We start from the raw sequence: 24,054 nt of genomic DNA on the forward strand, positions 1-24,054 counted from the left end.
AAGAAAACAAAATATTGATCTCGACACGCTTGTTCGGCATTGACGCTTTTTATAGTATTTAGACTCTTTTGGATTGATTATGATTTCCTTGCTCAAATCTGAATCGCTATTTGTGAGAGCTATTCAAAAACGGCACTAGGTAAGGCTTGTTTTCTGATTTAGTGCATTAGAAGTCAGGCAATATTTCATTCAGAACAAATGTGTAAGTCTCTTAAGACTCAGCGCTTAAATAGCTTTTAATAAACTTTAGATTTAAAATATACTAAATATTACATATATAGGGTGTCGCAAAAGTCAGAAGATGATCAGAAGATGCTATAAATTTTGCAATTGACCTCTAATGTCAGTTCTGTTTTGACATTTGTGTAGTAAATACATGCGAAATACACGTAAATAAACAATGGCACGCTACACTGCGTGCCACAACCAATATGCTGAAGGATGCATTTCCCGGGCGCCTAATCTCCCGTTTTGGCGATTTGCACTGGCCAGCAAGATCGCCTGATTTGACCGCTCCAGACTTCTTTTTGTGGGGCTTTTTGAAGTCGCGGGCTTATGTCAACAAGCCTCAGACTCTTGCAGCTCTTAACGACAATATCTGTCAAGAATGTGAGTACCTATCACCGGAAGTTCTAGCCAAAGTGATGGAAAATGCCATAAAAAGGTCTACAATGACAATCAACTGTGACGGCGGCCATTTACATGATATCATATTCTCGACTTGATGTAAAAAAATTTAAAAGACCAAATAAAAATAATCCACAAGAAAAAGTTTTTCATTTTTTAAAAAAGTTTTTCATTTTCCAAAAACCATCGGAAGGTAATTTTTGTGCCACCCGTTAGTTATAACACATACATATGTAAGATGAAATCTATATTTGCCAAAGGTATTGTAATAATAAACGCACGCAAAGCTTGTTTGAGGCATTATATGCTCCACATGTGAGATATCCTTTCGGTATAAAGTTAGTTGCAACTTTTGCCCACAGTTGAATATATTATGATTTCAAAGTTACCATTAGTTTACCCAGAGCGACCATGTGCTAAATTCAGTTAAGCATTCCTCACAATTATTTGGAACAAGTTTTCTGTCATTACAGCAACAACAATGAATGCATTGTATTTGTTTATTGAATGAGAGTCATCATAATAATGCAAGAAGAAACATTTATCCTAGTTAAAGGCTATTTTAAAATTTCGATTACATGCTGCTACTTGCAGTATTGTACAAATATATATTTTGTATATGTTATTTTAAAATCATTCCGAGCTTGTTCTGTTATGGCTTCGGCTCAAGTTTACATTTTGCTCATTGCTATTGATGCAAATGCCTCGAGCAGCATAATATTTACAATGTGTGGTATGGTATTTTGATAAGAATTATTTATGCACAGACATACCCATATACAGACATACATATATGTATATTGTATATGCTTGTAAATGAATAGAAGTATATAGCAAAATATATATTTACGTAGTCTAAGTACTTTTGCAAGGCACATAAATATAATATAGTTAAGTGGAACATTATAACATTTGCGGATTTTTTAAGAGAACTGGAGGGATTTCTTTCGAAAGAAAATTAATAAATATTACTACCGTTCAATCAACCATTAATGTGTTACTATTTTCCAGGTCTCAAAGATATTAGATATTTTAATATGAAGTTTAGTTAAAGAAATTTTATATTTTGTGTGACGAAAATTTTTCAAAAATATATATTTTTCCCGTTGAAAGCCAGGTTGAAGCCATGATCGTAAATAATATAAGCTTAAGATTTTGAACAATTGTACAAATTACTATTATATTCATATTTTTTCTGGAAAAAATTCTTTGTATTCTTGAATATACTCGCCCATCACGGCTATAAAGATTGGTGTAAATAGCAGCCATATATTTTGTCTGGGGCTAAAGTACAGCTATTCGTATATAATTAAGTTATAATAAGGCTAAAATACAGCTATTGGTGTATAATCAAGCTATAATGTAACTATAGTTTAAGAAAAAGATAATTTTTTACGCCAAGAAAAGCTAAACATTAGCCGTAGCAATTAGTCTATCTTGTCTTTATAACACTATCCCTTTCCATTACAACTATAGAGAAAACTTTGAGAATCCTAGAATTATCAATGATGTATTCTATGAATCTCAGCTGCGGTGTCAAGCATCTAACTTACGACCACTACTCGACAATGTTACCACAAAAGTTTGAAGTCTTTCACTACGAGTCCAGCATCGACAGGCTTCGTACCCAAAATATTACAAAATATTAACCAAAATGTGTAGTGTCCAACCATAAAGTATGTTGAGATCTTCGGCTAATATTCTAAAGGCAACAAGAAGATTTCCAGGAACTGTTTTTTTTTACTTTTTCGACCTTCACTGATTACATTACTCAACAAAATTGAAAGAAAAACTTGCGACTTATGTGCTAATGTCTGTGCGCTATTTGAGGTGTTCTGATCATGAAGCTCAGAAAGTTTCCATCACGTACAGCTATTTTTGTCATTTTAGTAAATGTTAATAGTTTGATACCTTAACCCCTTGACCTTGACACAAAACAATCCAAACTGTTTGGACATTTTGACCACCATTATGGGTTTTAGCAACCCATATTTAGCAAACAAAAAGCCTCTAACATCACAGTCATTCACAAGACAGTCGGTTCTATGAAACCGGTACCGAAACAATCAGAATTCAAAGGGAGTCGAGAAGGCGTTGACGGCGAACCACGTTCAGAACGACCATCAACATCAACTGAGGATCAACACGGAAATAAAATAAAGAATTTAGTGCTTGACAATCGACGATTAACAGTCAGAGATCTTACTGACATCGTTAGAATATCGAAGGAATCTGTCAAAACCATTATGAAAAATCCTTTGATCATGCTTTTCGACTACCAGGATGTCACGAACCGTATTATTACAGCCGATGAGTCTTGAATCTACGCTTACGACCAAGAAAAGGACGATCAATTGGCCGAATATTGTGGCAAAGGTGAGCCGAAACCGAAAAACCACGTCAATGCAGGTCAAAAATCAAGGTTATATTGACAGTATTCTTCGATTATCGAGGTGTGATGCACTCCGAATTCCTTCCGACCCGCCAAACTGTCAACAAGTAATACTATTTGAGTATTATGCATCGTTTGGCGAAGCTTTTCGTAAATAGAGACCGGAATTATGGACCGACAACTCTTGGTTTTTGCACAACGGTAATGCACCGTCGCATACTGCATTGATTCTTTGTCAGTTTTTCGTCAAATTTCCAACCAATATCATGCCGCAACCGCCGTATTTGCCTGATTTAGCTCGGTGCGACTTCTGGCTACTCAGCAAACTCAAACGAACGCTCAGGGGAAACCGGTTTGAGTCAATTGAAGACATTGAATGGCCTGTATTGAAGGCTATTCCGTAAAATTAGCAACTGTTCGAGTATTGAAAAAACATTCGCACAAGTGTATTGGTGTCAAAGGGGAATCACTTTGAAGAGGACGACATGAATTTTTGAAAATTATGAGCAAAGTCTTACTATTTTTTGCTCATAGTAGTACATCTGTTCAGAAACGATGAAAATGCTTTATAGTAGAAAAATAAAAGGAAATATCTGTCTTAGATATTTCTCAGAAAACTCTAATTTATCCATAAAAGCAGAGCATGCAGCCCAGCAAGCAAACAGTCTGTTTTGCAAATTAATTTCGAACTCGAAATTTTCAATTTTTCTGAGAACTTCCTGTAAATGGAATATAACTTAGTATTCATTAAAATTCAAGCTTCTATTATTCTTTTAAAGCAATTAACTTGCACACACATTCAAACACAGCGATACCAAAAGCAAAGTTCATCATACGCCTAGTTGAACCTCGAATTTAATTAAACGACAAATTAAACAAAGTGTGATTTTAATTGTTTCAAAGTCTCGCGATAAGTGCAGCAAATGCTTTACACTTCACGCATCCTTACTTGCAGCCGAAGTTTAGCTGCACACAGTCAAACCAAAAACAAAAACATCAAAGAAAAAGCCGCAAAAGTCAATAAATGGCAAAGATGCCTTGCCACTGAATTTAAGGGCGCAGCCAATGTACAATAAAAACAACAGACAAACAGTTAAGTAAACGCGAAGTTCAAAAGATTGCTGAGTGGCGCGAATTGCAGATCATACACACACCCACAAACACATGCAACTGTATGTGTGTCAGTGGAAATAGTTTAACGGCACACAATTCGGTATGCAAATGCTATGCGTTCACAGTTATTTAGTGTATGTTGATGTTACTACTGCAATTGCTGTTGTTGTTGCAAGCGCTCTTGCAGTGCAGTCACCCTAGCTGCTGTCGATGCAACATGCCGCCGCGTTTACAGCACTGCAAGTAATTAAATAGCGACGGCACCAACAATTTCGTCTGAGCACTGTGCCAGAGTAGTAGTTGTTTTTGTTGCTGGTGGCAGTGGCAAGGCTTTGCCATACAATTATTTGTCAATGTAATTATTTATGTAACACGCTTAGCACACACACGCACACACCCGCACATGCCGTACATATGGCGGAGCAGAATAAACACAACACAGCTTGCGTTCAGCTGAGCTAAAAAAGCAATAAAAACAATAACAAACTTGTGTTGCAATGCAATGTGGCAATTATTACGAAATAATATTTGCTTGCGGTGTGGCATTCGCTTGAGCTGCGCTTAAAGTCAGCCACTAATTAAGTGAAATGAAATTGTGTCACTGAAATACGGATTTGAAAGCATTTAATATTTTCTGTTATCTGTTTTGTATGCTTTTTCTTCACGTTTCATAATTTCACATTTGTGTTAATATCATGTTTTTCGCACAAATAAAGTTTTTTAATAAAAATTAATTTTTAAAAAATTTTAAATATTTTTTTCCGAATTTTCACGCTCAATTCACTTTCAACTCGCCATGAAGAAGAATTCTTTGCCAAAATCACACACAAATTTAGTTAAACATTTTGCACTGTTAATAATATTATTTTATGTAAGGTTATTCAAATCTCTAACGCACTCTTCGGCATTTGTTATAGCAGCACTTCTCGCGCTTTCACCTCGTTCTTCCGCTTCTTCTTGCCACACTAACACCTCCACACACACTTTACCTCACTATTCTTCATGCACACTTTGTTGTATTTTTTGTTGTTATTATTATTTTTTTTAACTGCTACTTATACACCGTATGGTCGCTTATCCGCTACGTACAACCGCTCGCGTCGAGATCGTGAACGTTAGTGATTTGCGTTGTGCAGCTGCATGGACCACGAGGTGTCCAATCAAAACACAAAACGACGAAGAAAGCACGTGCAATGACGGAGATAGCACAGCGACTGCATGATGCCATGATGGGTGGTTTTCAAACAGTTTGATCGCCACTGTAGTGTATTATAACAGTTTCGTTTGCTTGGATTTATCGGTGTGTTAGTGGTTTATGAACTGTTGTATTCTTGTGTGGCTGTATATATGTGAAGTAACTACATATTGCTTACAATGCTGAGCTTTAGACATGAAAGATTTTCCGAAGTATAGCATAACTTTCGGCGCATTTAGTACTTTAATTTCAAGTTTCTTGGGAATTTCTAATTTTAATATCAGCTTAAGTTAATTTTTTTTTATTATAATAAAATTTATTAATGTCTAGTAAAAATAAATCCATAATTTTTGCACAAATTTTTAATTTTATTTAGAAGAATTTAAAAAAACCGATTTTGGCCAGTTACTTACCGTTTTGTTTGATAACTTGTTACCATATTCAAAATTACTTCATAATGCCACTTTCATAGAAATCCTCATCTTTTGGCAAAAAACTGGAAAGGTTGACTTTCACAAACTTCCTGGAGGCGACTTTTTTACCAACGAAATCATTGGCAAAAGACAGGAACAGGTAGTAAGCACTTGGTACCAGGTCCGAACTGTAAACTGAGTATATTAGAACACCTCTCTAAGCTACCAGAGCTTCAGGCGAGTCTCTATCAATATAAATATAATTGGGGGAAAAAAATGCCTTTCCTATTGGCCAAGGCCGGATATTTCTTGGTGACTACTTTCTTCAGACGGTCCAGTTGTTTACTGTAAATATTGGAATTACGAGTTTGATCATAGAGCAGCAGCTCATAGAAAATATTTCCCGCCAATTCTACGCAATCCATAGCATACCTTTCTTGAACTTCAATTCTGGCTTGCCCAACATTAGCGCCATTCGACCGGATGGTTTTCATTAGAAGTTGACAAGCTTGGCCCAAAGAGACAATGCTCGAAAGTTCTGCGAAAAGATGCAGCAACTAAGAGAAGGTCTCAAGACCGGAGCATACTCTTATAGAACCCCCAGAGGTGATCTAGTGACTGGTGTTCAGAGCTTACCGAAATTATGGAGGAAACACTTCCGCAGCCTGCTGCATGACATTGAAAACAGAACACCAGGAGATGGGGAACCCGATTTCTCAATCGATGACTGTGGAGCAGACGTTCCAATGCCCGACCATAAGGAAGTTCGAATAGTAATTACCCGTCTGAAAAACAACAAAGCGGCGGGGGCTGGTGGATTGTCGGCCGAGCTATTTAAATACGCCGGCGAAAAGCTGATAACAAAAGCTGATAGCATGCATCAGCTTCTTTGTAGAATATGGTCGGACGAAGGCATGCCCGACGATTAAAATTTAAGTGTGTTCTGCTCAATCCATAAAAGGGAGACCCCATAATCTGCGCCAACCACCGTGGGATAAACCTCGTCAACACCGCATATAAGGTTCTATCGTGAAGATAAAAGCCCACCGCCAACAAACCGATTGGACTTATCAATATGGCTTTAGGCATGAAAAATCAACAATTGACCAGGATAGGGAAGGATCTCCCTGAGCCGAAACGACTATACAAGGTTACTGCCTATCGTATGACTTCTTCAGTGAACTCCAGGAGAAAATAATTCGAGCTGCAGATCTGAATGGAGAAGATACAGTTTTCTATAAGAGTGTGCAGCTGTGGTCGTACGCCGATGATATTGACATCATTGGCCATAACAACCGTGCCGTCCAGGGTGGACACAGAAGTGAAGCAAATGGGTCTGGTAGTGAACAAGGGCAAAACGAAATATTTCCTATTATCAACTCGCAACTCGCGACTAGGCTCCCACGCACTGTTGACAACGTCCGGTGTGTTTAACGTGGGTACCTGCTGACGACAGCCTTACCCCACGGCGCTCAAACGCACAGCGGGTCAAATCAATGCGTTGATCAGCGCCCTGAGAATGCTAAGCATTTTCAGTACCAATTGGCAGTGTGAAATGGATACACTAACCACCTTGGTAGGGTTCAAAGCCCATCTAAAACTTCTGTCGTGCTTTGGGTCCGGCACCCGGTTGCAATGCAACTCCACATTCAACTGACAAAGTCAGTTCTTTCCGCATTTGGTTTTTAACCACAACCACCACGATACTCCCCGAGAGGCCAGTCCGCCCTACAAAAACACCCCTTCCTATCCGATAGGTGCCTCTTATGAGAAAATGCATTCAGCGGCCCATGCACCATAAGCAGAAAACCCAGACTCAGACAGAATCTGAAGTCTGGGTTATCCTCAACGAACCCAACGTCCCGAATGTACTCGCACGTCACTCGGCCGTTCGGACTAAGTATTGTCCCAACGTTCTTGCCACCTACACCTAAACCTATCAAAGCCTCTTGCTCCCTAGATATCCCTCCCTAACGTCATAACTTTGAAGTCGTAAATTATTTCGACTATCTTGGAACTAGCATTAATACCAACAACAACGTCACCCTCGAAATCTAACGCCGAATAACTCTTGCCAACAGGTGCTATTTCGGACTGAGTACGCAGTTGAGAAGTAAAGTCCTCTTGACGCACAAAGACCAAATTCTACAAGTCACTCATCATCCCCCTCCTGCTATATGGTGCATGGATAATGACAACATCTGATGAGTCGGCTTTACGACTTTTCGAGAGGTTTATCGTTCTTTGAGCATTGACATAGTTCGGTGAATTAAAACACAGCGGCTACGCTGGCTAGGTCATGTCTTTCAAATGCATGAAAACACTCCAGCTCTGAGAGTATTCGACGCAGTACCCGCCAGGAGAAGCAGAGGTAGAGGAAGAGCTCCACTTTGTTGGAAAGATCAGGTGGAGAAGGGCCTGGCAGCACTTGGGATCTCCAATTGGTGCCAAAAAGCGAAAAGAAGGACGGCTGGCGCGCTGTTGGAAACTCGGCTATAACCGTGTAAGCGGTGTCTATGTGAATAAAGAAGAAGAATCATACGCTTCAAAATGTCTCAATTTTGTTGCGTTTAGCAGATAGAAAAACGCATTGAGAACCCATGTAGCGAGCTTGTTTTTGTAAATTTTTTTTAACCCAGAAGTGAATTAACTTAACCAATTTATAGTTTAGCAGCTAATTTTTCTATTCAGACAAAGTGAAATACATGCCAAAATATCTACAATGATAGACATTTATAGTATAATGAGGTCTAATTTAAGAAATTGTTTATTTATTTAGGCCGATTAATTCATGTTCTCCTCAATCCAACTAATATAATGCGAAACTTTGGTATACACACCGGGATATGGATAAACGGTACAAGGTTTGATACTCCACGATACTATGCCCAATTGTATAGAACCGTTATAAAGCAAAGGACCGCCTGAGTCACCATTACACTGACCCTTGCCGCCTTCATCGACGCCACCACAAAGATGATCTGTGGTCGTGCGTCCGTTATGGCGTTCGGTGCACTCATCATCCGAGAAGATTTTCAAATCGACCTCTTGCACCACTGTTTGAACCGCGCCACCAGTCTAAAACATAAAATAAATAAAAAAAATTAAAATAAAAAATAATAATAAATGATATGAAAAAATCTATACCTCATTGCGTCCCCAACCAGCGAGCACGCCTGGTGCGCCGGCCTGCACTTGTGGTATTTCAAAGTATGGTTCCGGTAGAGTGACCGGCGCAATAGTTTTATAGTTGTACACCAACTGACCGAACAACTCCAACAAGGCAATGTCATTGGCATACGCGTCTGCGGGTCTGTAATCCTCGTGCACAATGATGCGTTTCACCTTCGCCACATTGCTGCTTGTGGCGGCGATTTCCGTCGAGGCGTACTGAATGCTGATCCTGCTGGCCGTTGCACTAACAACACAATGCGCGGCAGTGAGAATCCAACGTGGCGCTATTATGCTGGCACCGCATGAGTGGGAACCGGTCGCACCGCGCAGTGATACCTTTACAAAAAAATTATATTTAAGTAGTTCATTTTCAATTTTTTTTAGTTTGAGTTTAACGCACCAAAAATGGGAATTTCGTGATATCCGAATCAGTTCCATTGACAACACGTCCTTCAGGGTAGCAGGACACAACGCCTAACAGTGCTACGGAAATTACTATGTATCCAGTCCACATTTTGCTTAATAATGAGCTCGGCACTTGCATCGAACTAAGTCGTAACACAGACTGATTTAATAGCCAGTTTACGGTGTCTTATTACCTTTGTTCTTAAGCTTAATCTAATCGTCTAAATACGAAGGGTTTTATTTTTATGATTGCCTGGTTTTTTATAGATAAGTTGGCTTTTCCTGATTTGCGTGCACAGTAGCGAGTAATATAGTTTTATTGCTTTCACTGATTATTCAATAAAATTTTGCGATTAATAGATGTGATCGAACCTAGCGTCTTCAAAATATATAACATTCCCAAGTCTATGCGATATTTATTATAATTGTTATTGGTTCCCCACTTCATTGAAGAAAGTTTCGGAACGATCTAATATTTAATGAGTGTAAGGCTGAGTACATAGTGAAGTGACAAACGAAGAGTTTTTCGCCCGGGTTCATTCTAACTTTTTTACTCTCACTATTTGCTAAAGTTATACCTTTTTGTTACCTCACTCCAATTGGAGATTCCAAGTGTAGTCAGGTCCTTCTCCACCTGGTCTTTCGAACGGAGTGAAGGTCTTCTCTTTCATCTACTTCCCCCCGCGGGTTCTGCATTGAATACTCTCAGGGCTGGAGTAATTTCAGCCATACGGACGACATGACCCAGCCAGCGTAGTCTCTTAATTCGCTGTCTCTTAATTCGCTGAACTATGTACATAAATGTCGTCGTATATCTTATCTTTCCATTGACTGCGGTAACCGTCCTTGCCAATGTACAAAGGGCCATAAATCTTCCGCTGAACTCTTCTTTTCGTTGTCATCATCCATACCTTTGCACTTTATAGCAGGACGGGAATAATGTGTGGCTTATAGAGTTTGGACTTTGTTTGTCGAGAAAGAACTTTACTTGCCTTTATTATTTACTCAGTACGAGGTAGCACCTGTAAGCAAGAGTTGCTGCACTAGATTGGGCAGAGCACACTTAAATTCCAATAGTCGGGCATGTTTTCGTCCAACCATATTCTACAAAAAACTGATACGTACTCCTTATCAATTATTCGCCGCCGTGTTTGAATAGCTCGGCCGGCAAACCATCGGCCCCGCCGCTTTATTGTTCTTCAGGCCGGTAATTGCTATTCGAACTTCTTCATGGTCGGGCAATGGAACGCCTGCTCCATCGTCATCGGTTGGTGAATCGGGTTCGCCTTCTCCTTACTTTATGCTTTCACTGCCATCCATCAGGCTGGAGAAGTGTTCCCTCCATAATTTTAGTATGCTCTGGGCATTGGTTACTAGATCACCTCTTGGGGTTCTAAAAGAGTATACTCCGTTTCAAGACCGGAGTTCTTCTGTTAACCGCCGCATTTTTTCGTAGAATTTTCGAGCATTACCTCCATCGGCCAGCTTGTCAAGCTATCGGTATCTATCCCATCCCGCGCGTATTGTGGTCGATCGTAGCGTTGCGAGATAGGCAGTCTGTTTTCTCTCCACTGTGACACGGCACTCCTAATCGTGCCAGCTTTTTTTGCATTTCCCGGAAACCAATGGTTGAGAGTGCTCTCAGAGAACAGAGAGAGGAGCGTTCGGTTGTCTCTTGTGATTGCAGCTTCTCGACGTCGAACATTCCTTGTGCTTGTTGACGTGGGTTTTTTTGCAACAAGACGGTGGGCCGATTCGATGTTAGGACCTAGGAGCGTATGCACTTCTAAGACACTAAGACATGATCGATCTGGTTGGTGGCTTTTCGATCCGGAGACAGCCAGGTAGCTTGGTGAATTTTTCTATGCTGGAATCTTGTACTACAGATAACCATATTTCGGGCCCCGGCGAAGTCGATCAGCCTCAACCCATTTGGGGATGGTTCCTCGTGGAGGCTGAATTTACCGACTGTTTGCCAAATATATATTCTTCTTCGCCCACTCTGGCGTTAAAGTCGCCAAGCACGATTTTGACATCGCAGCGGGGGCAGCTCTAATAGGTGCGCTCCAAACGCTTATGGAAGGCATCTTTGGTCACATCGTCCTTCTCTTCCATCGGGGCGTGTGCGCAAATCAGCGACATGTTGAAGAACCTCACTTTGATGCGGATTCTGGCTAGACGTTCATCCACCGAGGTGAATGACAGTACTCGGCGACGGAGTCTCTCTTCCACCACGAATCCCACACCGAATGGTGGCCACTATAATAAATGCCACAAATACCTACTCGCCTCAGTCCTTGTCTCGTTCATCGCATTTCTGGACCGTCACTCTAATGAGGACATCAACCAGTGGGCAGCAGCAACTTCCCAATTAAGGGACCGGAAATGCTCGAACGTGTCATCAAAAATTGAATTCAAGGGATGGACCATCTGAGACGTAACCACTGTCAATATTTGAAAGAGATAATCTTCCAAAAATAAATGCCAAAGAATGTTCTTTCGAATGATAATAAATATTTCCCATTAAACTTGAAGTTGCAGTGTTTTTTCTTCATGTAGGGTATGTCGAAATGGATCACACTTTATTATTTACGAAAAACTCAAATGCTAATAATATAGTTAGATAATGTTTGCTCTACTCTGAAGGTACAACGTGCAATGTCATTCATTAAAATTTCTCAGATTGTTTCGAAACGTTATCGATCTGGGTCTTGCCAACAAATCTTAAGAATATTTCACACAAAATAAGTATTCGATTTTTTTTACCAAAAATACCACAAAAGTACTTTGCGCTGAAAACTCTCGACATTGTCCATTATCACTAAGTCTGATGTCCGATAAAAATATTGCATACCACGCATAGTACTGGAGCGTCGTCATAACGGAAGTGCGGAAATAACAACAATTTTATCTGATATTTATTTATTATCGAACTTAGTGTTATTTGGTTGGACACAAACTGACAAACGAAATTTGAACTCAGGCGCCAGTCTGTTATAATTTTTATGCATTTCATTGTTATTAAATGATTGCTGAACAAATATTTATTACTAATATTTTTGACAGCCTCATGTGTATATCTAATCAAAAGTCGGCGTTGAAATATTGTCCGAGAAATACAAATAAATGAAAGGCCTACCTTGCCAGTGAACCGTTGCAAAATATATGAAAAAGTTATCTTTAAATATATATTTTTAATAACAATAAATCAGGGCGCTGATAATGTCCTTCAACGCATGCTGCTTCTTCTAGCTAAATTTTTTTTAGGTTTCTTATAAAAGTTCATCGCAAACACCAAAATTCGTTAGTTAGTTAAATGTGCGATTTCTGTCTAGAACTCAATTTGATAAATGAACGAAAATACAATGTGGACTCGGTGCGCGATAATTGTTTTTGCTCTCCTAAACGCGGTTGCTTGTTTTCCCGATGGTCGCATTGTTAACGGTACAGCGACTGTGATTGCCAAATATCCATTTATGGTGTGTTCAAACTTCAAAAAGTGATTAATGTACAAGAACAGCAGCAAAATACTTATAATATCATTTGAAAATGAAGATGTATAAAAAATTTGTTAAAAAGAAATTTATAAAAAAAAAGTTCTCTCATCTCCCTTGTAAAGGTCTCTCTGCGCTTAGCGAAGGGCGCGCATACTTGCGGTGCGAGCATCATTGCGCCCCGCTGGATACTTACGGCTGCGCATTGCGTGTACCAGCGCGCTGCCAAGGATCTCAGCATTCAGTTCGCCGCAACGGTAATCAGTCGATACCAAGGCGACTTCGCGCCAGTCGAACGCATTATAGTGCATGAGAATTATACGCCGGGCGGCTCATATGCCAATGATATTGCCCTGGTAAAATTATATGACGGTCTAGTTTATGATTATGTGCATGTGGCGTCGGTTGCATTACCGGATCCATACTTTGAGGTGCCGCAGACGGAGACAGGCGCTGCTGGTGTGCTGCTCGGTTGGGGTTTGAATGCTGTAAGCCATGCCCCTTTTTCTCTATATCCACAATTATGATATAATACTATTAACTTTACAGTCTGGCGGCGTCAATACGCCGACACTGGAGGATGTTCACCTGAAAGTGTATTCCGATTGCGTGTGCGGCACACGTCTTGGTGGCCAGACTGATGCCAATCAGTTATGTGCTGGCGTGGATGAGGGCGGCAAGGGCCAGTGCACAGGTGATTCCGGTGGTCCTCTGCTCTATAAGGGCAGCATACAGTTGGGTATCGTATCGTGGAGCGTGAAACCGTGTGGCGTCAAGTATTATCCGGGAGTTTATACAAAAGTTTCGCACTATGTTGGCTGGATACGTAATCATACCGATGCAGTTGTTTGAATTTAGCAAAAATATATGTAACTAAGTCTTGGCATATTTAATTGTATACAATTATTTGTTACCTTTTTAGCTTTTTCTTTACTCATTTATTTTTAGGTAGCTCTAACTCTAGCTAGTATTATATTATAAAGTATCGAACATTTAACTCGAAACTGTTTTAAATTATCATTACGCGTATACCTATATATAAATAATTTATTGTCTTCTAAACGCTGCCCGAATGCTCGTATATATTATTTAAGTCATAGATTTATCAATTTAGGTTTAATTGATTTATTACTGAAATATACGATTACAGTTATACAAATGAACAAAGCTAATCGGAACTCGTGTTCATTTTACCAATACATTGATTGATGATGATTCCAAAGATGTATATAAAGGGTGATACATTTCGAGGTTCCCTACTATTTTAAAGAAAACCACAGAAACTTCAAATTTAATGGAAAATGTTTATTATCATTTGAAAAAATATTCTTTGGCATTTATTTTTTGAAGATTATCTCTTTGAAATATTGGTCGCGACTGCGTCTCAGATGGTCCATCCGTTTAGTCCAATTTTCGCTGACTCATTCGAGCATTTCGACTGGTAACTGGCGAATGAAATGCGTGCTGTTTTGCCCCAAGGCCTGAATCGAAGCGGGATTATCCTCATGGACTTTAGACTTTACATATCCCCGCAGTAAAAAGTCTAAAGGTGTGATACGAGTATCAATCGACTGGCCCAAAATGTGAGATTTGCTGCTGACCGAAGTGTTCTCTCAATAAATCCATTGATTCAACATAAGCGGAACCCCAATTGTCTATATCTTTGGCTGTTTTCTTTCAATCTACCGCTAATTAATGCGTCTACAGCGCCTGCCACTTCACACTCTTTCAATATCTGTTTAAGACTGGTAAATTCGTTTTGGATAGCATTTACCACAATGAGTCTGCTCACGAACTACCATATGTTCAACTGCCTCGAGGATAGTTATATAGTCGTGATGAGAGTTCAGTATGTACAATGTGCCTGAGATCAATACCGGCGGTAACTTTGCTGCTGGCAGGACCTTCCAAGTTGACATTAGAACTGGGTAGCCAAGAGAAAGCAATCCTTCAGCGAGGGTGGTCGTAACATCTGTTCATATGATAGTAACGGCTGACGTTAGCTAATCCCCCATTTTCTAAAAATACTGAATTTACTGAAACCAAAAATAAAGTAAAGAAGAAAAGCCCGGAAACAACGTTGACGACCATATTTAGTATGAAACAAGTTACTCGAATTGGATACTGGAATGTTTAGACAGTATAGAGATACTACCCAACACGAAGTAAATATTTTGGTCGACCACTTTTTTTGCCATTTTCCAGAACGAAAGCAAGCGAACCATTGTTGTGCTACACGAACTGATACAGCATCGTCTCTGTAAACTTTACAAATTTCATTGTTGGCTTGCGTGGCATTCTTCCCCTTTTATACAAAAATTTTAAAATATGTGGCCTGGTCTACGAAAAGGGGGCTTAGGTGTCAAAAAAAAGGAGAACAATTAATGAGATAACGAGAAACTGACGATTATTTTTAACAGCTTTTCCCAGAGAACTAGTTTTTGCACCTAAGCCCTCTTTTCGTAGACCAGGTCACATATAGCGAATTTCTTCATTATTTTCCTCATTTTTGAACAGCTGCAACTTTTTTTCAACTTTCCCGAATTTAATTTTTGTTCGGTTAATTGAAGCTTAAAATCTTACCTTTCCCACACTATATGGTATGAGACAATGTGATTGGTAGCACTGGAGATATACGACTGCAAGCTATTTACAAAATACGAAAAAACTTTTTCGACTACCCAATACTACTTCTTAGGCGGCCATTTCATTTTCTACTTTTGTACGATGCGTCATGTAATTCTGCGGATTTTCGCAGGGATAGGGGTAGTTTAACTGATAAAAGTGGGTACTTGTTATAAAATATTGCCATTATTTTACAATTTATTGTAAAATATAAATTTTTTATTGATTATACACTTTTTTAATTGTAATTTTTAAGTTTTTTTCTTGGAATGCTATCTACATATATACAATTTTTGGCCGGGTTTTTATAAATTTAATTTATGAACGTCGATAAGTATTAGTGAGCCATTATCTAAGATCAATAGAAAACGAGTTAGCTAAATATACCCAGTATATAAGGCAGGGCGATGGAAGTGAATTTAATGGCAACTCTAAAAATTTGGAAACTATAATGAATCTGAGTAACCTTTTTACCATCTTTCTGGTTGTCTCATAGTCGATTACACACTCGAACTCTATAAACAAACATGGAGCAATAAAATAGTAATTATAAACAGAGGCCTACTTTCTAGAATGACGTCACAAGCTTATGTAAGTTTCTGTCAAATAACTTCCAAAAAGGTGAAAGGACAAACTGACGTAAGTCTCTTTCTCTTATTTTTGCACCAAAAGTAACGAAAAGGTACTTAATGTCTAGGTGATCTCAGTAAACTCTTCCCTCTACTACCGATTTAGTTCTACGTGTTCTTTGTCTCAAGAGTTCACTCAAAAGCTACCTTAAATATAACCATAACCATATTTGATCGTGCTATTTAATTCCCAAAGCCTAAATATAAAGCCATGACCGAATAGGCAAAGGAATCATTCTTATACCATCATGTCCATTTGGCAACCAAAAGTAACTTATCAATTTTTTCAAAAACTAATCAGAAAGTTTTTATTCGGATTGGCCAACAGTAAAATATTTCAAATACATGATTCACAGTTCTCCCTAATCCAATCAACGTAATGAGAAACCTTTGTGTATACACCTGGATATGGTGGTACTGTACATGGCTTGATACTCCAAGACACAATGCCCAATTGAACGTTGTCCTCAGAGAGCAGGGGACCGCCGGAATCGCCACTGCATTGACCCTTCCAACCTTCATCGACGCCACCGCAAATATTGTGAACAGTTGTCTCGTTGTTATGGCGTGCGATACACTCTTCGTCGGAGTAGATCTTCAGACCAACTTCTTGCAAAGTTGTTTGGATGGAGCCGCCAGTCTAGTAAGAACGAAATAAGGGCGGGTTAACATAGTAAGTATATGTCTTCCAAAAGAACAAACAATTCAGCATACGCCATTCAAACCCCAACCGGCCAAAACACCGCGCACGCCCTCTTCAACCTGTGGTATCTCATAGTCCTGTGCTGGCAATGTAACCGGTGCAATGGTATTATAATTGAACACCAACTGACCGAAGAGCTCCAACAATGCGACGTCATTCGTGATGTAATAACTCGAATAGTTCTCGTGCCAAATGAGGCGTTTCACTTTCGCCACATTGGCGCCTTGGGAACTGATCACTGTCGACGCGTATTGTATGCTAACGGATGTGGGTTTGCCGCCGTAAACACAATGTGCTGCGGTGAGTATCCAACGTGGCGCTATGATGGTTGCACCGCATGAGTGGGAACCAGTCGAACCGCGTAGTGATACCTTGAAGAGTACAAATTAATTTCATTGTTTCACCACACAACTTTTATTTAAGCAAACACACCATAAACGGATATTTTTCAATGGATGTCGATGTACCATTGACGACGCGACCTTCAGGATAGCAGTAGGCCACGCCCATCAACGCGAACAACACTAATGCGTACCGGGTCCACATAACGGAAGATGTAGAATTAGTTCGTTAAGAAATGGTACCTAAGACTGACTAATTTCCACAAATCTGTGTCTTTTATAAACACGACATTTGGTCCGATTTCAAAATTGTTCGTATTTAGATTATAGGAACGTAAACCCCATAATTCACACGGTAAATACTGGGCAATTTAAATCGATTAACTGCTTGTGTCTTCAATGCGCGTAGGTGATAAGCCATCGATAAGCTGAAAAAACGACCTCATTCTTGGTTATACCGTATCATTTTCAAATCCTCGATAAGATATCTTTGACAAATGAATTACAATATCCCGTAAAGTGCTTGACCGCAATCAGTGCTACAATTAAGATTACTTGCAACGAGCCAATACGATTGCCTTACCACAATTCCGCATGTTATCGTCTATAATATATTTTTGATCAGAAGCAAGGTCGTATCCAAAAATATTGTTAATGAACTGGATCAGCCGTGATCTTCAATTTAATTCTCTCTCGTTGATTGGTTGGTCTTTTTGGCGAGTACATCGCTAATTGCTCTCTTTATTTTGAGATCTCTACTATTTACTACTTTCTTTCTTTTTTGCGATCAAGAACTGTCAAAATTTTGCAGGGAAAATTCTTTGCCACTACAACGACGATAATAAACACAATCGAGGTCACAATAAAATAATGCTTTTTGAAAAATGCAGAAATTACTCTCAAAGTATCGAGTTCCTGCATAGCCTTAGCTATAGACATCGATTATAGCCGAGTTAGCAACAGCGCGCCTAGCTTGAAATTGCCTTCCAATAATTAATTGGTACGAGGTTTGACAATTAAGTAATGAGACTGATTTTATTGCCGCGCTTGTGGTAAACTTGTGACTTTCAAATTCCCTTTCTCTTTTTCCGGCATCCCTCTTCTTTCCATTGATATATGTACCATCGTTCTAGCTTGTTTAGTTCGCCTGCTGCGTCAAGTTGAGTAGACGTGTGTTTGTAGTGCTCGTCACGAAAATGGAAAAACGAAATCAAGAGCAACGCGTCACGATAAAATTTTGCGCCAGCTTGGGCGAAACAGCTTCGGAAACGTACGTTAAAATTGTAAGAGTGTATGGTGGTAGTGCTCTTAGTCGTGCCCAGTTATTTCGATGGCACAAAGAGTTTAAGGAAGGGCGTGAAAGCGTGGAAGACGAGGCGCGGAGTGGGAGACCAGTCGAGGTGCGGACTGACGCCGTGATAGCTTTGGAATCGTCCACAAAGAATTCGTTCCACCGGGGAAAACTGTGAATCAAGTCTACTATTGCCAAGTACTCGAAAGATTGCGAAAACGAGTCAACAGGGTGCGCCCAGACATCGCTCGTAACTGGATCCTTCATCACGACAACGCGCCGTGCCACACCGCCCTAAGCGTGTACCAGTATTTGGCCCCTAAAGGGATCGCCGTGTTGCAACAGCCACCGTATTCGCCCGACATGTCACCCTGTGACTTTTTTTTGTTTCCTAAAACAAAATCGGTGGTCAAAGGAACCCATTTTGAGTCGATTACGGACATCCAGGCGGCCGTGACGAGGGTATTCGCGGACATCCCAGTCGAAGCGTTCCAGAAATGTTAAGAAGCTTGGAAAACGCGCTGGAATCGCTGTATAGCTGCCCAAGAGGACTACTTTGAAGGGGATGGCAGAGTTGTAGAATAATTTTCAAATATATGGTTTTTATGGAATCAGTCTCATTACTTAATTGTCATACCTCGTATGTATGATGATATTTGGAAAACCATCAACGCCCTTACTCGTATTCAGAGACAATAGTGTTTTGTAAACTTCGTTGATGCTTTCATTAAAGAAAATTACTTGTCTTTTTGTGTACGAAGTGGACTTTAGCTGAGATTCTTTCCTGAATGATGTCATAAAAGACTATAGTTTTTGCTGTTTAGGGAAGGTGATAAATATACATAGATTAGACCAGTCGGTGTTTAGATAAAAAGTGTTATGGTTGCCGTATACAACGTTCTTGAAGTCGAAGAAAGGCAAGGATACTGTCTTGAGGCTGCGATGAAGCTCTATAGTTATAGCAAGGGCGGTCAATACGAGGTGAAGTGCTTGGAAGGTGCAGATAAGGTTATGGAAGCTCTATGTTTTTCTTTCACATATTGGAGTGTGTCGAGCAGTGTCTGGAAGGCGCCAGCTGATGATCTTAGAGGAAAGTAGACGCATCTGATGATGATATTGGAGTTATTGCACTTAATTTTTATGTAGATTTCTTCGATATTATTACCTCTTTTCAAATAACCGGCGTGTGGAAAATCGGAAGAGTGGTTCCAACTCTTATTTCTCCAGTAGTATAGTAGTCACTTGAAGCCTTGGCACTCCCGACTTTCACTCATCACCTGGGTCTAGAAAACCATCCCCCATTTATCGAAGCATGCTCTGTAAAAAGCACAGCACCACCACAGCACTTAGCGTCATATAGTTCGTGGCTTCAACCAAAAACCACCCTGTGAGAGGACGAACCTCGAAGCGTTGGACTTCTTAAAAACCTTTGACACAGTCAACCACACAACTCTACTTAAGGACATCGAAAAATCTACGTTCCCTCCAGGATTGAAGAGCGATCTGCGATCATCCGTACTGTTTTGAGGTAAGAATTCGAAATTTAGAAGAATTAAACATCCCGGGCCTAACGTTGGACTGCCTCGATGACAACTTATCTGAACCTTAGCCTCCTAACTGGGACGAGCTTTCTGTAAGGAAACTTTATTATTTGTGTAGCGTATTATAGCCTCAGTGCGGAGCGTTCAACAACGTCTCTACGGAATCTATTCTAATTAGTATCCAGTCAATAGTCAATAGGTGTTGATCCCGCAATACAACAATGGATCAGAAGCCTTTAGACCTCTAGACGGAAAAGAGCAGAATATAACGACGCTAAAATGAATAAAATGCTTGTGTTCACAGGAAAACACAAAATTCCTCAATGGAGGTTCCCTTCGATAAATGGGGCACAACGCTCTCTCAAGGACCGCACCTAGTACCTTGGGGTAGTCTTGGACAGCAAATTGCTGTCGAAGCACAACGTGGAAGAAAGTGTGAGGAAAGCCAGCAATGCTCTATATGCATGTAGGCAGATGCTCGGCACAACCTGGGGCCGAGTTCTTAAGTTGCCGGACCCCGTAGTGGAGGTCTTCCTCTTCCTCTACTTCCCCCGGCGGGTACTGCGTCGAATACTTTCAGAGCTGGACTGTTTTCGTCCATCCGGACGACATGACCTAGCCAGCGTAGCCGCTGTCTTTTATTTCGCTGAACTATGTCAATGTCGTCGTATATCTCGTACAGCTCATTCTCTTCCGAGGCTGTTGGCAATTTTTCATTGGTATGATTTTTTACGTGGCGGGTCCCAAACCCAGCGCACAACCCTGCGGAGGAGATGTTTCGCCTTCTCATTTTAGCTCGCCTTCAAACGGATGTTCTTAGGCTACCCAGAGGATACTTGGTCAAAGACCGGAAGTCGTGAGCTGCTTGAGTCATATGTAAAAGAATCGTTTCTGGCCACTCCCAAGTGAATGGCGATCAGATTCCTCACATGCGTGAATTTCTACACATGACTTCATCCTCCACGGACCACTACTGGTATATACGTGGCTTATTGCCTATCAGTTTAACCTAATCTAACCCATAGCTTCGGTGCAATAGAAGTTATCTTTTTCGTTTTTACCCATTTCCATCGCGTTAAAATAAAAATGCAAATATCCTTTGCATGAATAAAACTGTATATGTGTTTATATATTTCAGAATTGGAAAATTATTTTAAAATTACTTCAATAAAAGCATAAATAGATTCTTAAATTCTAAAATGTGTGCATAAAAGGCAAAAATCAACATTAAGCAGATGCTATAAACTAAAACTAAGCGTATGCGCGTACATGAAAACCGCTGAGTGTGTTGGTGGCGCGCATGGAATGTGTGGCTGAAACTGCAGCGCTAATGAATATACAAATGAAGTGTCATTAATTATGAGGTAATTTAAGATAAAAATTTTAAAATATATTAAAGCGTTAAAGATCACAAAGTTCACAGGCAAAATTAAGAAAAACAACGGCATAGAAAAACTTAGTACATATACATATGTACATATGTATGCATACATTAAGCTACATATATGTAAAATACAGGAATTAGATGCATGCACTCAATCTAACATATAAGCATATAGTTCAACTACATTACTGTATAAGATGATTTCAAATTTTCTAATATACTTTATGTGTATGGCTGCGCTTGCGCACCATTGCTTGGCATTGTTAAAAAAGTTTTTTTGAAACAACTACTTTTATTTTTTTATTCGCTACTAACGCTAACAGTACATACCTATATAAACATATTTTCTATTGTGTTATAAATACACATACATATACATATGTATCATTTCATACATACATACATATACAAAATTTGTATAAAGCTACGAAAAAGCGTGAACACTATGCGCTGATTAAATTCGATTTAATCATTAACGATTCGCTTGGTTTAGCTTGCACTGGCGTGTGTAGCACGACTTATGTTATTTTAGAAAACAAAAACTATACGTAATTTTCATTATACTAAGTACTACTGCACTGAACAGTGGCGCACCGATGTCAATTTCTGCTCATCTACCATTTCCTTAGCAGACAGTATACTCTTAATGCTCTCAGCCTCTTTCATCCAGATTTCCAACTAAGAAATATTTTTCAGTATTAAATTTAATTTTGTATTGCCATAATTAACAACAAAATACCTGTTGTAGCAGCAAATTGCGGCGCTCGCCTTTCGGTTCATTGTTTGTGAACGGCACCAGCATGCCCAAAGCGTTAGTGTATGCCTCTAAAGCTGCCTTGAATTTTCGTTCGTACAAATAAAGCTCGCCTTGGCGTCCAATTTCCAGTGCACTTTTCAATTGTGGACTCGAGTGTGAGAGCGCAACTAAGGCAAGTAATTTGCATTATTGCATTTTAATTAATTATAATTTAAATTAAGTAAATTTTATAAGCAAAGCAAATACTTACATAACTGCTTGTAGCGCACATCTGGCTCCAGCACATCGGCTATGTTCGGCTGTGTCGTTTGTGCAGCGGAGCTGCTCGGCAGTTGCTCCTGTTGCTGGGAATGCACTTGTTTCTTGTGTAGATCTTTAGCCGCTGCGGCTTTATATTCAGCATCGATTAGAACATTTTTGATTTCTTCAGCGCGTTTGAGGTAGGTAAGTGCACGATTGCGCAAAGCCAAACGTTTGGTGGCATCTGCTTCCTCAGTGATGAGCGGCACAAAATATTGCAACGCGCTGCAGTATAAATAATAAGCCTCTTTGTAATTTTGCTTTTCATCATATTCGACGGCTTTGGTGACAAGGTCGGAAGCCTTTTGTAAAGTCTATTAAAATATTTCAATTAAAAATATATGAAAAAGATGAATGTAATGTAAAGCCTACATGTTCCGTGGGCAAAGTTTTGAGATCGATGAAGGGATGTGCAAAAAACGAATCGAATGAAATACGTTTGGCCGGATCGTGTTCCAGTAGACGACAAAGCAGATCATGGCACTCATTGCTAATGCTTGCATTCGCCGGTATGGTTATTTTCTCTGCATTGCGTATGCGCTGCAAGAGCTCTTCGATACTCTTGGAAGTGTATGGTGCCTTGCCAAAAAGGCATTCATATAAAATCACACCAATACTCCATAAATCGGCTTTGGCGTCATATTGATGTTTACGCACTATTTCCGGTGCCATATAAAGTGGTGAGCCCTTAAGTTGTTGATTGATCTCACCCAATTTCAAATGTTGCGCAAAGCTAGAATTTAAAAACATTATATAAATATATACACTTGTGTGTATGTATATGTGCTTACCCGAAATCTGCCACCTTTAATATCACATTTGGATTACGCGTTAATAATAAATTTTGTGGTTTCAAATCGAAATGGCAGATATCATTTGCACGCATATACTGCACAGCAGCTGCCAATTGACGCAGAAAAAAGCGGCAAGTAGCCTCCGGTAATGATTTTTTTGAACGTATGAAGGCCGATAGATTACCAGCATTACAAAACTCCAACACAATGTAAATCTTCCTAAAAATATAATATTACAATTCATAAAATTAGTCACACAGAAAAATATACACATACTTATCATCCCAAAAGAAGTCTTGTAATGTCACAATGTATTTGTGGTTGAGTGAACGTAGAAGCCTTATCTCGGTAATAAGATTTTCGCGTGAACTATCCGATAGCGTTGACATTTCCACAATTTTAATGGCATGATAACTGCGCTCCTTCTTGTGGCGTGCTTTATAGACTGTTGAATAACTACCAACTCCAAGCTTTTCCAGCAGGTCGTAGTCGGTGATGCGGGGCAGGGTCATGTTGAACGTGAACAAATAATGTCATATACCAACACGCTAATTCTTGTTGACGCACACTACAATGCACTTCACTTACTCCATTTGTTGTGGTCAATTTGTGAACAAAAAATATGCGCAAAGGAATAAAAACCAAAAAATATAAACGAAGAAATTGAAATGTTGATAATGCGATCAGCTGTTAATTGGAAACGTTGCCGTAGTATATGAGAACTGTTTACTATTTTTTAATCAAATGGAAAGGATGCAATAAATGTATTTTATATTTAATAAATTTAATTTATATTTTCAATATGTAAATATTTATAATAAGGCTCAATACATTTATTTTTAAAAAGTATTGCTTGTCAAATACATCGACATGTTC

At 39.5% G+C, this 24,054-nt stretch overlaps 4 protein-coding genes across 4 annotated transcripts; 1 reads left to right on the plus strand and 3 right to left on the minus strand.

The window, feature by feature from the left end:
- Positions 1–8,491: 8,491 nt before the first annotated feature.
- Positions 8,492–9,488, minus strand: LOC126750983 (chymotrypsin-1-like). Its single transcript, XM_050460867.1, has 3 exons — positions 9,315–9,488; positions 8,888–9,250; positions 8,492–8,818 (listed from the first exon to the last, which is right to left on the minus strand). The coding sequence occupies exons 1-3, from the start codon at positions 9,456–9,458 to the stop codon at positions 8,525–8,527; spliced, it is 801 nt and encodes a 266-aa protein (XP_050316824.1). The 5' UTR covers positions 9,459–9,488; the 3' UTR covers positions 8,492–8,524.
- A 3,196-nt stretch (positions 9,489–12,684) lies between these two features.
- On the plus strand, positions 12,685–13,691 carry LOC126750986 (trypsin-like). The gene is made up of 3 exons (XM_050460870.1): positions 12,685–12,798; positions 12,939–13,301; positions 13,363–13,691. Exons 1-3 carry the CDS (start codon positions 12,685–12,687, stop codon positions 13,663–13,665), a joined length of 780 nt encoding a protein of 259 aa, XP_050316827.1. The 3' UTR covers positions 13,666–13,691.
- A 2,657-nt stretch (positions 13,692–16,348) lies between these two features.
- Positions 16,349–17,367, minus strand: LOC126750984 (trypsin-1-like). Its single transcript, XM_050460868.1, has 3 exons — positions 17,203–17,367; positions 16,782–17,141; positions 16,349–16,707 (listed from the first exon to the last, which is right to left on the minus strand). The coding sequence occupies exons 1-3, from the start codon at positions 17,314–17,316 to the stop codon at positions 16,405–16,407; spliced, it is 777 nt and encodes a 258-aa protein (XP_050316825.1). The 5' UTR covers positions 17,317–17,367; the 3' UTR covers positions 16,349–16,404.
- A 3,671-nt stretch (positions 17,368–21,038) lies between these two features.
- Positions 21,039–23,901, minus strand: LOC126750955 (serine/threonine-protein kinase ULK3). The gene is made up of 7 exons (XM_050460819.1): positions 23,455–23,901; positions 23,176–23,397; positions 22,757–23,117; positions 22,335–22,698; positions 22,067–22,251; positions 21,922–22,005; positions 21,039–21,270 (listed from the first exon to the last, which is right to left on the minus strand). The coding sequence occupies exons 1-7, from the start codon at positions 23,688–23,690 to the stop codon at positions 21,103–21,105; spliced, it is 1,620 nt and encodes a 539-aa protein (XP_050316776.1). The 5' UTR covers positions 23,691–23,901; the 3' UTR covers positions 21,039–21,102.
- Between the last annotated feature and the right edge of the window lie 153 nt (positions 23,902–24,054).

The sequence above is a fragment of the Bactrocera neohumeralis genome, chromosome 2, assembly GCF_024586455.1.
Source record: "Bactrocera neohumeralis isolate Rockhampton chromosome 2, APGP_CSIRO_Bneo_wtdbg2-racon-allhic-juicebox.fasta_v2, whole genome shotgun sequence".
Classification (NCBI taxonomy): domain Eukaryota; kingdom Metazoa; phylum Arthropoda; class Insecta; order Diptera; family Tephritidae; genus Bactrocera; species Bactrocera neohumeralis.